The sequence below is a fragment of the Nicotiana sylvestris genome, chromosome 10 (genome assembly GCF_000393655.2).
Source record: "Nicotiana sylvestris chromosome 10, ASM39365v2, whole genome shotgun sequence".
Taxonomy (NCBI): domain Eukaryota; kingdom Viridiplantae; phylum Streptophyta; class Magnoliopsida; order Solanales; family Solanaceae; genus Nicotiana; species Nicotiana sylvestris.
In genome coordinates, this window is record NC_091066.1 from 24485089 (window position 1) to 24499007 (window position 13919).

At 35.1% G+C, this 13919-nt stretch overlaps 2 protein-coding genes across 2 annotated transcripts; one reads left to right on the forward strand and one right to left on the reverse strand.

Moving 5' to 3' along the window:
• LOC104214300 (protein TOO MANY MOUTHS) lies at positions 1 to 1589 on the reverse strand. Its single transcript, XM_009763955.2, has one exon. The coding sequence runs from the start codon at positions 1513 to 1515 to the stop codon at positions 34 to 36; it is 1482 nt and encodes a 493-aa protein (XP_009762257.1). The 5' UTR covers positions 1516 to 1589; the 3' UTR covers positions 1 to 33.
• A 4467-nt stretch (positions 1590 to 6056) lies between these two features.
• Positions 6057 to 8477, forward strand: LOC104214319 (uncharacterized). The gene is made up of 6 exons (XM_009763974.2): positions 6057 to 6066; positions 6573 to 7134; positions 7283 to 7361; positions 7453 to 7755; positions 7820 to 7829; positions 8020 to 8477. Exons 1-6 carry the CDS (start codon positions 6057 to 6059, stop codon positions 8475 to 8477), a joined length of 1422 nt encoding a protein of 473 aa, XP_009762276.2.
• Positions 8478 to 13919: the final 5442 nt, after the last annotated feature.

A 13919-nucleotide genomic window follows, 5' to 3' on the forward strand; every position in this document is an offset into this window, starting at 1 on the left:
GGGGAAACTGTTCGCAAACCTCTAACCAATTTCTCATAATAAATGGACTGCAAACAAAATTAAGGTTGTCGACTGAATCAAGCTCCCAGAGAGAAGTTGTAATTTGTTCAATGTAACAGTTGAATCACTATTTGATGTTGCAATACTTCCTCTATTAAGTGTTGAAATATGTTCCACTATTTTTGTTGGTTCTGTTTTGGAATCTCCACAATGTCCAATCCCTGAATCCAACAACGTCTCTAAATCATCTCCAAGACCATTCTCTTTGTTATAGCAAAGCCCTTCATTATTAGAAAGTTTCATTTTCCTTCTCATTCTCCAAACCATATCTCTCTTAAATGGGATAGGTCCACTTAACATGTTGTTGTTTAGCCTGAGCTCACTTAGGCTATTTAAATTACCAAAACTTAATGGGATTGAGCCATTAAATTGATTCCCATCAAGCTGAAGGACTCGAATTTTAGGCAACCGGCCTAGAGATTTCGGTATTGGACCTTGAAGATTCATATTCGATAACCCTAAAATCATCAAGTCCCTAAAACCATCAAACATGTTATCTGGTAGAGTAGCAGAGTCTATTGGATTGCCGTTGAGGACTAAGGTTTGGAGAAAATTCAATTTCTTGAGCGAGACTGGAAATTGACCTATTAAACTGTTGTAGCTCAAATCCATGAGGATGAGGTCGTTTAAGTTGTCGATAGAGTCAGGTATTAAGCCTGAGAGGCGATTACGACTCAAGTCTAGCTTTATAAGAGAATGGCACTTCATGAGTGTGGATGGAATTGAACCCACAAGGTGATTTTGGTTAAGATCTAGCACATTCAACTGAGAAAAAGTCAAACTCGGGATTGAACCGGTTAGTTTGTTATCACTCAAATCTAACGACTTCAAACCGGTAATCCGGCCTAAAGAAACCGGTATTGAACCGTTGAGATTGTTTTTATGAAGATCGAGGACTCTCAAACTGGTTAAGTTACCCAACTCATTTGGAATGGGCCCAGTGAACCCATTTTCTCTTAAAACCAGTGTCTGCAAAGTGGGCCCTAATTGGGCCAGAAATGCTGGAATGGGCTGAGGGTTGTTACTAAAGCAACGATAGAAGAATAAAGTCCGAAGATGTGGAAGTTTTGTAACAGAGTGTGAAATGAAAGAATGAGTTGAATCACAAGTAGGAAATGCTGTATCATCGGACAATGCTCCAAAAGAAAGTGACACAACATGGTAGACGTTGTCGTTGTCCGGCATACACTCGATTCCGTGCCATCGGCCACGACAAACGTCAGGGATATCGGTGGCCCAGTCGTTCCCCGTGGCCCTCATAATGTCGTAAACAGCTTCTTGCTCATGGGGATCGGTTTGTGCACGGTTATTATTCATAGAGAAGCCAGTTTGTGGTGCATCAACCAGAGCTGAAGGCGCACCAGAATCGGACATTATAACAGTGAATGACCAGCCTAGTGGAAAGAAGGAAAGAGATAGTAGTAAAGTTGCTTGTATTGAGAGAAAAAAGGCCATGTTGAAGTGAAAGAAACTTGTTATGATGTCTGCATTTCTAGGGGTATTTTATAAGAGATGGGGAATTTATTGCATTCTCAGGTTGGAGAGTGTGACAACTGAATGAAAATTGGTGGATACATAAATTTAAGTAGGATAATTATGGATTCACGAGTATGAAGAGGAGATGAAATAAAGGCAGAGTTATGTGTCACTGGGCATTTATCACAATCACGGGGCTGAGGCTGCTTCTGCGTCAGCTAATCTAGGCCCACTTACAAGTAGGCTTGGGCTCCATTATGGTAAAAATAGCACGGGTTAGCCAATTTTCGGACTGGTCATTCAAAAATAGCCAGCGTTTGCAAAGTCATTGAAAAATAGCTACTATTTTGCTGCAACACGGAAAGTTCCAGCATAATATACTGGAGATCTTTGCTCCTGTGAATGAACTTTCAGCATATTATGCTGGAACTCCAACACGCGAAAAGTTCCAGTATAATATACTGGAGATTGGAGAACCGGTGCTCCAATTTCTAGTATGTTATGCTGGACCGGGATATTATACTGCAACTCCAGTATAATTATACTGAAACTCCAGTATATTATACTGGAGTATTTGTCCGGATTTTGAACAGTATTTTCGTTCAGATTTATCTTTACATGAAAAGTAGCTAAATTCGATTACTTTTAAAATTGTGGCTATATTTGAATAACCAGTTGTAAATTTAGCTATTTTTGAATTTCTCTCTCCATTGTGCGGTGAGGTTTTGGGCCGAAACTCTCAACTTATCAAGTCCATCAAAAGGAAATGTTCAAGAAAAGAGAAAAGATGGCGTATAATATAGGGAAGATTATGTGACACGTCAAGGATATACACTTTATTTATCATTTGTAGCTATACTTTCAGCAAATTTATTATTCGTAACTATATTTGAATTTTATAGCAAATTCATGAAATAAAATATTAATTATTTTGAATGAAAATAAGAAAGAAACAAGCTTTCATAGCTCAGTTGGTTAGAGCCCCCTTTAGTTAATAAAGGTACTGAGTTTGACTCTCAGTATCCTTTATATACACCCTTGTATTTCACCTTAATTACATTTGATACCTGATGTATTCGTCGCACCGATGAGACTCCTCTCAATTTGTCTTGTCTTCATTTTCTCAAGTTCCTACTTGAATTGGAGACGTGTATCATAGTTTAAAATTAAAGGCTAAAATTCTGTTGACTAAAACAAAGCCTTAATCATGGTTAGAAAAACAAATTCCATCCATATTTTTGCCCCTAGATATTTTTGCAGCCCCACAATTCTAGCTTCACATTATCTCTTTCCTAAATATATTTAGAACTTTTCTTTCTTTCCTGTAGTAATTTATAACATTAATTTGACTTATATAAATCAGTAGTTGTGCAAGAAAATATTATAATAAAATGTTGAAAAGTTTGTTTCCCTTCAAGATTTTTCTCCCATGAGAACGTGAAACAAATTTGGAAAAATTAACAAGTTGTGATGAAATCTCTTCAAATAAAAACAAATTTAGTTGGTGGTAAACTCCAATTATATCACACTTCTCTTCGTTTTTTTCTTAAAAATAGTAGTAGTTTTACGAACTTTTTTGGAGCTTAATGAAATAAATTCATTTTGGATGGGAAATTTGTTTTGAGCTTAATAATTATAATCATTGTGTTTGAAATTCCTTTTGGGTTATTATAATCTATGTTTAAAGTAGTGAAGCACATTGCATGAGATTAACAAACTTTTTAGAAAAAAAAAAATCGATAAATCAAAGTCACTGTTCGAAGTAAATATATTTAGGAAAGAGATAATAGGAAGCTAGAATTATGGGATTATAAAAACATTTGAGAGAAAAAATATGGAATGAATTAATTATCTAACCATGGTTAGAGCCTTGCTATAGTCAAATAAATCTTAGCCATTAATTTTAAACTGTAACATGTGTTTCCAATCTAAGTAGGAACTTAGAAAAATGGAGAAAATAAGAAGTCGAGAGGAGTTGGATCCAAAAATTTGTATAGTCTAACTACCTTTATTTTCTTCCTAAATAAGTAATTAGTTTTTATACTGTTGCTGAATATAATTTGCTTAAGATATTCGTTATACTTTTGAGTTTTGACGTGCTTTATTTCTGCTTATCTTCTAGGCATCCTAGTACAATTTTCGAGAACATTTATTGAACATAAGAATGTGTCTAGTTTCAGCTATCTTGTCATGTTATAGTTAATAATCGTTTAAGATGCGTAATCCACTTAGTGAGTTCCTTATGATGTTGTTGCAAATTGAGAGGCGGATTTAGGACAGATAAATCCACAAGTTTGGACTTGAGCTATGTAAATAGGTTTCTATTATAGTATAGCTAGGTAAAAATGTTGCAAATTGATAGGCGAATTGATGATTTAATAATATAAAATTATTGGCAATTGTGGGAAGAAAGAAGACGGAGATTCTGAGCGTAGATTAAGGAATTTTGTTGTAAAAAAAAAGGAGAGAGAAAAGGAGAGGGGGAAAAAAAGAAAGGATATAATTGAATCCCTTAATTGAAGGCATTAATAATGAGGTGGGAGTCTTTTAAGGAGAAATCTACACAATTTGTAAGAAAAACCTAGATACTTATTAAAAACTATAAAACATAGAGAACATTAGTAAATAAGTTTCTAATATAATATAACTAGGTAAAAGTCCCCTTATTTTCCTTAGGCGATATACTCATAGTTTCTACGGACCTAAAAGTGGGACTTAGTCTCATATATGTATGGCAATTTGAGCCTAAACTCATCTAATTCGCCCAATCCATCGAAAGATTAATGGGGTGGCTACAAACATTTTAGTTCAGAGATTTTAATACAATAAGTCACTTATTTAAAATTATTTGTTTAAGTGGCATCACTTTTAATTTATTTTTAAAATAGCAAATTCATTTACAATTCTAGCACATTAAACCTTTAGGCACTAAATGACTAACGAATCCACACCCACAAATTATCCACAAATTAAGGGATCAATTTATACTTTCTCTCTCATCACTACTAACAATTTCCATTTTTCTCTCCAATATTCATCTATATCTCTTGTTCTTAATACTCTATCAAAGTCTCTCCACACTCCTTCTGGACACCACCACCCTTTTTCCCATGATTGTAGTTAAATTCACCAAAATCATGACAAAAATCAAAGTGAGAAATGCCAGAAGTTTTCTCGCGAAGCTTTTAGGGGAAAAATAAGGCACTTGTATAAATTATGAATTATACCATACATGTTTATAATTAACATATATTATCGGTATATTTGTGTATCTCTGAATACCATTTGGTGCTGACTTATTTTACCATTTGGTCACTGGTGATGATGTTGATGAGATTGCAAGATTGAAGGCTTACCTGAGCCGCACCTTCGACATAAACTTGGCATGCTAAGGTACTTCTTGGACACAGAGGTTTTCGAGATCTATAAGAAGTAGAGCCATCTCTCAAAAGAAGTATGTCCTTGATTTGAAGAAAACAGGGATGTTAGGTTGCAAGGCCGCAATTAGCCCAATAGAAGAAAATCATAAGCTTGAAGAAAAGAGAAAAGAACCCTTGGATGATGCAGGCATCAGAGGCTTGTGGGAAAACTTAGATATCTTACTATCACTAGACCTGACATTACCTATGCTGTGGGGTTGGTAAGCCAGTATATGCATGCTCCTTGTCAAGCACACCTACATGTAGTATACAGGATCTTGAGGTACCTCAAAGGTTATCTTGGCAAAGGTATGATCTATACTAATCATGGCCATGGGAGAGTTGAAATCTATAGTAATGCTGATTGGGGTGGGTCAGTAGAGGACAGGAGATCAACTTCAGGATGAGAAAAGATCGCTGAGAAAGCATCTTGGCGAAGATAAAAGAGTTCGACACCTGAAAACCCCGAAACAAAGCCCGTATTCTTCCTAAACCCCCTATTCTTAGCATGACGGATATTGAATAAAGGGACGACCGAACCCGCTTCATCAAAAAATAATACTGTGTATATGTATAAATTAGGATTAAAGCTGGGTAAATTTTGTATAAATATTTATTTGAACCCACTTGACAACTACTATTTTACGATTAAAGTTATATATTTTTAAGATTGAACCCGCTTGCACAAAATTCTGGGTCCGCCACTGTTTGGGACCTACGACTTTCATGGGTTCTAAAGATATAGTAGGCGAAGATTGCGAAACTCGTCGGCAAGGTAGGATTTCGAAACTCACGGACCGAACTTTTATTTTTATTCACGTGATTTTAGTCCAAATTTATAGGTTTTAATGATTGTAATATGTTAACTGCCATGTTTGTAAATCAACTAATACTGCTAGAGTTTTTAAAAAAATTCTTAAATCTTGGTAAAAACAAAATTAGTTAATTTTTAAGAAAAATTTTCAGAGTCCTAGCAGAAATAAGTAATTAACAAAACTGGCAGCTAATTATCTACGTTCCTAACAGAAACATAATCAATTAATTATGGACCTCTCAATTCCTCCCATGTTCCGTTGCTTATTTTTAGTGAAAGTCCTAAAAATGCCAAAAGGTAATTTATGTGATAAGTTACTCCATTTAGCTGATTTATAGGAAACAAGATTATACAACCATTAGACCACATTACTGTTCGTTATCTATTGCCTTTTTTCTTTGGGAAAATTTCATATTAAAGCAACTGAGTTGCCTCCTTTTCAACTTTATAGCCCATATTTCAATTTAAAATTGAGTGGTCCAAAAATAACAGGCTCATATCCGAAAAAGGGCGTTATTTCCATTTTTTGGGAGTCAAGCGGGATTTTGTATCTTTCAGCGGGATTTTCTCTCATTCTTTCCATTCTTCTTTCCCAAATCTACAAAAATGCAATCTTGCGGTCAATGCAACTCCAAAATCCTAGAAATTCTTCTTCATCTCGAATTAACAACAAATCAAACACGAAAAGTGAAATTTTTTTGCTGCAAATCAGTGTAATTTTCATTTTGCTGCAAATTTGATTTCAATTTTTTGTTCGATGGAGCTTTTTCCTGTTTACGTTCTTCATAGTGGTGAATGAGAAGAAAACAAGTTTATCAATTTCGTCAGCGATTGTGTAATAATCGAGTCGACATTCAGCTACAACAATTTAGTTGCAGCTATTTCGGAACAAATTAGGATCGATAGTGAGTTAAACACAATAGAGATTAACTTTCTACCAAATGATGGTTTGCCACCGATCCTGATTTACAACGATACAGGTATTAAAGTGTATATCGAATTAAAGAAGAAAAACTTGAATTTCATTGAATACCCCTTGTTTGTGATAGTGAAAGAGATTTATGATAATCGTTTGGTTGCTACAAGTTCCAGTTGTTTGGTTGCTACAAGTTCCAGTTGTTTGGTTGTTACAAGTTCCAGTTGTATAGATGTATCCACAATTGATAGCACTGAGATTATGCCTGATATCGAATTCATTGAAAACACGAAATTTAGTGAAAACACGGGTATAATAGATAATATGTTGAACGAATTTGTTGAGGAGGATCAAATTTATAAAGATAAAGAGACAGTTATGAATATGATGAAGAACTTGGTTGTACGCGAGAGGTTCCAATTCAAGGTGAAGAGATCAAGCGCAATAAGGTATGGCAATAGTTGTATATTCTGTTATATATATGTATAAATATGTATAAAGTAGTATATATTTGTATATAGGTATTAAAATTAGTGTATATCTAGTTATGTTTTTGTATACAAGAGTATTTAGAAGTTGAATGATCTTTAATCCTAGGTATCATCTTATGTGTGTGGATGACAATTGTGCTTGGAGTTTCAAATCTTCTGTCGTTTTCAAGGCAAATATATTCAAGGTGAGAAGTTACAATAATAATCACACATGCAGCTATGGTGAAAGATACTTAACATAACGTCAAACTACTTCGGGTGTAATTGTTAGTATAGTCAAGGACAAGTATGTTAATCCAAAAAAAAGTTTACACCGCAAATGATATAATAGAGGAAATACAAAAGCAACACGGGATTGAAGTGAGCTACATGAAAGCATGGAGAGATAAAGAGATAGCAATGGCAATGATAAGAGGGAATCCGAGTGATTCATATAAGGAGTTGCCGAAGTATTTTTATATGTTGGAGCATACAAATCCAGGAACGGTTACAAAGTTTCATAAATCAGAAGATGGATGCATTCTTTATGCATATGCATATGCATCTATCAAGGATTGGGAGCACTGCAGACCGATAATGGTTTATTGATGGAAGTTTCCTTAAAGCAACATATAAGGGTACCATATTGACTGTTTGTACACAGGATAGAGCTGGTGAGTTGACTGCATATATCTTGTTTCTGCAGTCTGTATAATGTTGTAGTTTCATGTATAAAAGTGTTTATGATTTCACAGCTGCTGTTTTTATAGAATTTGCAGTTGTTATAAAGTTGTATAATTATGTATAACTGTGTATAAGATTTGTATAATTGTCTGAATCCTAATATCTATTTTGTATAAACAGGAAAAATCCTTCCACTTGCATATGTAATTGTAGATTCAGAGAATAACAAATCTTGGGAGTGGTTCTTTGTCCAGATAAAGGGTACTTTTGGTGTTAGGGAAGGGATGTGTATAGTTTCAGATAGAAATGAAAGCATCTTCAATGCCACAAAAGCTGTGTACCTAGAAGTACCACATTGTATTTGCATGTTTCACTTGTGGCAGAATGTAAAGCGCACATTCAAGAAACATCATAAACAATTGAATGATATCTTCTTTGCTTTGGTTAGAGCTTACACGATAGAGAAGTTTGAGTACCATATGACAGAGATATACAAAATTGATCCGAGAGTGCAGCCTTACTTGTTCGAAATTGGCTATGAAAGGTGGTCTAAGGCATACTCCAAAGTGAAAAGGTCGATGGTAATGACTTCCAATATTGCAGAGTCAATTAATGTAGCAAACAAGGATGTTAGATAGTTACCAGTAATGCGATTGCTGGAGTACATGAAAAATTTGCTACAATAATGGAACAAAAAAAAAGAAAAAGTGCAATGGAGACATCTACAGAGCTTGGCAAAAAGTACGGCAAACTTCTTTCGGAAAAATTTGATTGCATCGGAGCAAATGACGGTAAAATGAATCAAATATAATGATGCTTGGCACTGTTGACTTGCATTTTACTGCTTGTATAAGGATGTATAACTCTGTATAATAATGTATAATGTTCTTTAACTTCTTCTTTTTTAAAAAAACTTTCGCAAGTGAGGCCTGCTATGGAGCAGTTATATACCGTGTTTGAAGGGGTAAGGCGAAACATAGTGTGCCTTGAAGAGGAAACATGCAGTTGCAGAAAATTTCAAATGGATGAACTTCCATGTCTGCATGCTTGGGCGGTTTTGAAGAACCAGTAGCTGAAACCTGGCCAGTATTGCTCTTTTTACTACAAGAAGGATAACCTCTTTAGAACTTATGAATTTCCAGTGAATCCGATGCCATATGAGAGTTTATGGGTAATCCCAACAGAGGTGCTGGAAGATGTGGTCCTACCACCTAAAGGGAGAAGGAATGCAGGAAGGCCAAGAAGGGAAAGACTCAAACCTACTTCAGAGAAAGAGTCTAAGAGGGCGTTTTCATGATCTGTGTGTGGACAAGGCAGTCACAATAGAAAAACATGTAGGAATCGACCAAAATAAATAGTTGGAAACATAACACTTCTTATCACATTTGTTGTCATGTTAAGTAGTTAAGCTTAGCAAACAATAGAGTTACAAATATTGAGTAGTCAAGTTTCACAAGCAATTGAGTTAGAAATATCAATAAAGAATTACAATTTACACTATATAAGCAATTATGTTAAATATGTTTTATTATACATGTTTTGATTATACAATAATAGTGTCTTGCTGTTTTTAATGGTATTACATGTATACAGATGTATAAATGAGAGTATAAATTTGTATAAATTTATATAACTATGTATATTATTGTATACATATGTATAAACCGTGCAACACTAACAAAACTGCAACCATAATGAAAATACATACTTTGTTAAAGGACAAAAGCAACTGAAATATTCATGAAAATGTAATTCATTCACAGCCACAATGTGCAATGACTACCACAAATTACACAAAAATAAAAACATCTATAATATCCTTTAAGGTTATCTCACAAGTAGTAGAATAGTACTTAGACAAAACTAGGCAACAACTCCTGATACATAGCAAAACTATAGTAAAATGGAAAAACAGAACTACTTTCTCGGTCGTCCCCTCTTCCTCTTCCTGAAAAGTCTCCCTGTGATTTCATCACCACTAATTGCACCGGACTGTTATGTTTTCCTTCCATAATCCCACAACAGAGATCCCCACCTGGTGCGAAGTGTCTCAATGTCAAAATTATCTTTTCGAATTTCCTTACCAAGGATGAAATACTCAGCAAAACCAACAACAAAAGCACCACAATCACTGTAATTAAAAAGAAACAAATCAAATTCTCTGTACGTTATTGTAAATAGGTACACTAATAGTAAAATAGTAAAATAATTAAGATTAGCCTTCCATTTGATCTGTTGGAGCACATTATTAACCAAATTAATCTACAAAACATCAGAATGAGATTTATCGGTAAATGCACCATTGTTCCAATCAATGCCCTTCTTCTCGATATAAAAATCAGAACTCTTCAAGAAGTAAGGTATCAGAATTGCATAAGGTAATGCAGCATCCAAAGCAAGCCTATCATTAATAGCTCCACGGTTAGAGTCATAGATGTGGATGCACCTATCTATGAACGTAAACAACCCCAAAACCCAATGGCCCAATTTTGCTCTTTCGCACTTCACATAGATAGGGAATAAGATGTGGTCAACAGTGTGCCACGGTACATTTGCATCACAATAATATCCTCTAATGTACTCTTCTATCTCATGCCCTTCAGGAATCACTGAAGGATCTTGATTCACTTTGAAACCTTTATACAGGGAGTTGATTTTGTTACCAAAGGCAAAGTCGGTTGTAGTAAACCGCATGGCAACATTCGGCCCATATTTTCCCCTCTTCCTCAAATAATAAAAGAGGACATCCAAGTGCTAAAACAAGAAATAAAACAGAACAACCATCACTACTAGATTTTTTAAATATAGAAACTTATACACTATTATACAGAGTTATACATATTTATACAAGGTTATACAATCTTATACTGTGATTATACAAAGCTATGTATACACTATGGGGGTCTCAAATAATAAAGATATGCAACAAATAAAAAAAGGCATTAGAACAGAAAGTTATTAAATACCGTGTCAATGAAAGGTCGACAACAATACGCAAGTGAGTGGAACCAATCCTTCGTGGTCACATGACACGAGCCAAAAGTAAAAGCTTTCGTAAGCTTATTTACTTCATCGGTATATATATTTTGGCACTTCAAATCACAAAAAACAAAAAGTAATCAAAACTACCTTCATTGACAAGTATAAAATCAGAACATGACAGATTAAAGAAAGTTAAGGTACCTTCGCCTCGTATCCATCCCATTATCAACAAATGCGCAAAACTCTTTAGCCAATGGTGACAATGGATAAAAATTATCAATTTCAATCGTGAAAGGATGCTTGATATCAAAAAGGAGCTTGTGCGCCGATCCTGATGCCCCCCGAATCAAAAACTCGCAAATATGGAGATTTGGCATATTTTTCTGGTATTTTTTGTCGAACTGACTGTTCAGGAGAAATGTAATCATCTTCTACGTCTATGATGGATGGTTTGTGAAGCACAATTTGGGACATCTATAGCGCAGCTAAATCTTCATCGCCAATGTCATCCCAAAATATGTCACCCTTGACATCACCTGCTGCTCCTTAGACAGAGAAAACCAATAATAAAAAACTTTAAAAATGAAGAAAAAAAATCAGACAAAAAAAAGATAAAATGCAGAACGAACACCATGATCAACACCACCAGTAACTCCCTCGTTAGCTAGCGCGTTATCCTGATTCACTTGATCGACAAAGTCAGGAAAAACATCATATTGATAGCCATCAAATTCGTCGAGACCAGATGTATTGTCATCAGACACGCGCTGACGAATCTAATAAAAAATAATAGAAAGAGAAGGCATAATTGTTGAGTGATTTGGTTTATCAGTAAAAAATTACCTTAGAATCAGTAACATCCTCTTTCGTTTGCTTGGTTTCCTTTATATTTAGAAAACTGAACACTTTTTTAAAAGAAGAAACTACATAATTGTTGAGTGTTGTAACTGCATCAGTCAACTACAACAAAGAAAAAACAAAAACAACAAAAGTAAATCAACAACCATGTTTATAACCAAAATATCATGTATATATCAAAAGTACCGATAAACTACAGAAAAGCTAAAGCTCCAGTACCTTTCCAACAACACTCCTCAACTTCTCAACTTCAACATTCAATAGATCAATGCGTACCGAAGGATCATAACTCGGGTTAGTTTGTCGATCCATATTCTGAGGAAAAGGTCGTTTAGACTATTTCTCCATTTTTGAGGATAAGATCGTTTAGACAGTTGCTCCATATTCTGAGGACAAGGTGGAGATGCAGCGATAGAACCATCAGTGTGAAAGGCAAGCACCTCCCCTGATGCAACATCATCGGCATTAACTTCAAAAAGCGTGGCGATGTTCAGAGTTGACATCTCTTCACGAGTAGGGAAAATGTTCCTATAGTTCAACTACAAGAAGAAAAACTGGATTATAATAGTAGAAAAAGGAAATTGTGACATATTCATAAATATACATACTTACAGAAAAACTAAAATCATATATGAAGAAGTATTATGGTACAAAATATTTACCTTGTCGATACTAGACATGATCACCCCGCTAGTCAAATCCGCATATGTTGGAGTTTCAGTGACTTTCCAATTAAGAATGAGTGGCACATTTGTGCCATCGCGAACAACTAGATACTTGTCAACCATAGAGCAACACTCAAAAAATCATATTTGTAATGCAAGTGGCAAACCTCCAAGCCTATACATTGTCAAATAGTCATACTGTCTGTCCTTCATTGTCTTTAAAATATCTTCAAATGACTTTTTCCCCAAGGATACGTCTGATATTGACCACTTTCAAGGATATAAAAATCATCTTTATTGATACCATGATTATTGGAATCTAATAATATGAAATGATGGACAAACACCATTAAGTCCATCTTGAACGCATCTTCGTCCGACTTCCAGTCCTTTTTCTTGAAGCGATCAAGAAGTTGCCCCCTCGTTATAGCCTTTTTTCCATCTCCTGGAAAATGCTCTTTTAGCACCCTATTGACATCTGGTTTGTCATAGAAAGTGACATCTTCTTCTACACACTTTAAACCAGTGATAACAGCAAACTCTCCAATGCCAAAACGCAGCAAACAACCATTAATTTTCACCCACAACTCCCTTTCCCATCCTGGGACGACTTCCCTCAATAGTATACAATGAATAAGTTGATTTTGAATTTTAAATTGAGGGAGGTACAAGAAGTACCCAAAACAACTAGCACGAAACATTTGAAGCTGTGTGTCAGTCAAACATTGCTTCAAACTGCTCACAATATCAGTCTCGGTATGGGAACTAATCCTGTTGTGAAAATAATCAACTGGTTGTATATAAAAGTCTCCAACCTTGCATATGGAAAAATAATAAGAAATAGATTAGGAACAAAAACTATACTAAAATATTGTATAAATATGTATAAATCAGTGTAGCAGTACTTGTATAAAGATGTATAAACAGCTGTATAACTTTGTATGAAATTGTATAAGCACGTATAAAATTAATAGCAACACAGGGAATACCTTCAGCTTAGTTTTTCTCTCATTCAATTTGTAGGGAATAGCAAACCTTTGTTCTTTGGATATGCAATCAAAATCACTCTCACCGTCGTCCTTGATCTTTCTCTTTTTCGGTTTAACACTGGGCCTATATCATCTTCATTAACCAAATCAACTTTCATCTTTCTTTTGATTTTCAGCTCTGCCACATTTTTTACTCCTTATTCTAACAATGTTAACCGGAGTAGGAGTATTACTCGTTTGCGAACGAGTCATTCAACTGCTCTCTTAGTGCAACTTTTTATAGGAGCAGGAGACTCAAAATCATCATCATCGGGAGCCTGGACATGCGTATTCGCTTCAGAATCTGGGGTTGAGGGCAAGTCCCTCAATGATTTAATTGGAGTAGGAGTATTCTTCGTTTGCGAACGAGTCATTCGACTGCTCTCTTGTTGAAAGTTTTTAGGAGAAGCAGGAGACTCAAAATCATCATCATCTGGGGTCTGGACATGCACATTAGCTTCAGAATCAGGGCGTGATGACAAGTCCCTCAATCTTTTCGCAAAATCGAATTTAACGCCTTTTCCGGCAACCTTCATTTTGCATTTAG

Excerpts from the sequence above, each read along its gene's own strand:
- LOC104214300 (XM_009763955.2), bottom strand. The coding sequence starts at position 1,515 with ATGGCCTTTTTTCTCTCAATACAAGCAACTTTACTACTATCTCTTTCC.
- LOC104214319 (XM_009763974.2), top strand. Across the intron at positions 7,135-7,282 it reads AAGAGATCAAGCGCAATAAG|GTATCATCTTATGTGTGTGG; the intron begins GTATGGCAATAG and ends CTTTAATCCTAG. Across the intron at positions 7,362-7,452 it reads TCAAGGCAAATATATTCAAG|TCAAGGACAAGTATGTTAAT; the intron begins GTGAGAAGTTAC and ends TTGTTAGTATAG.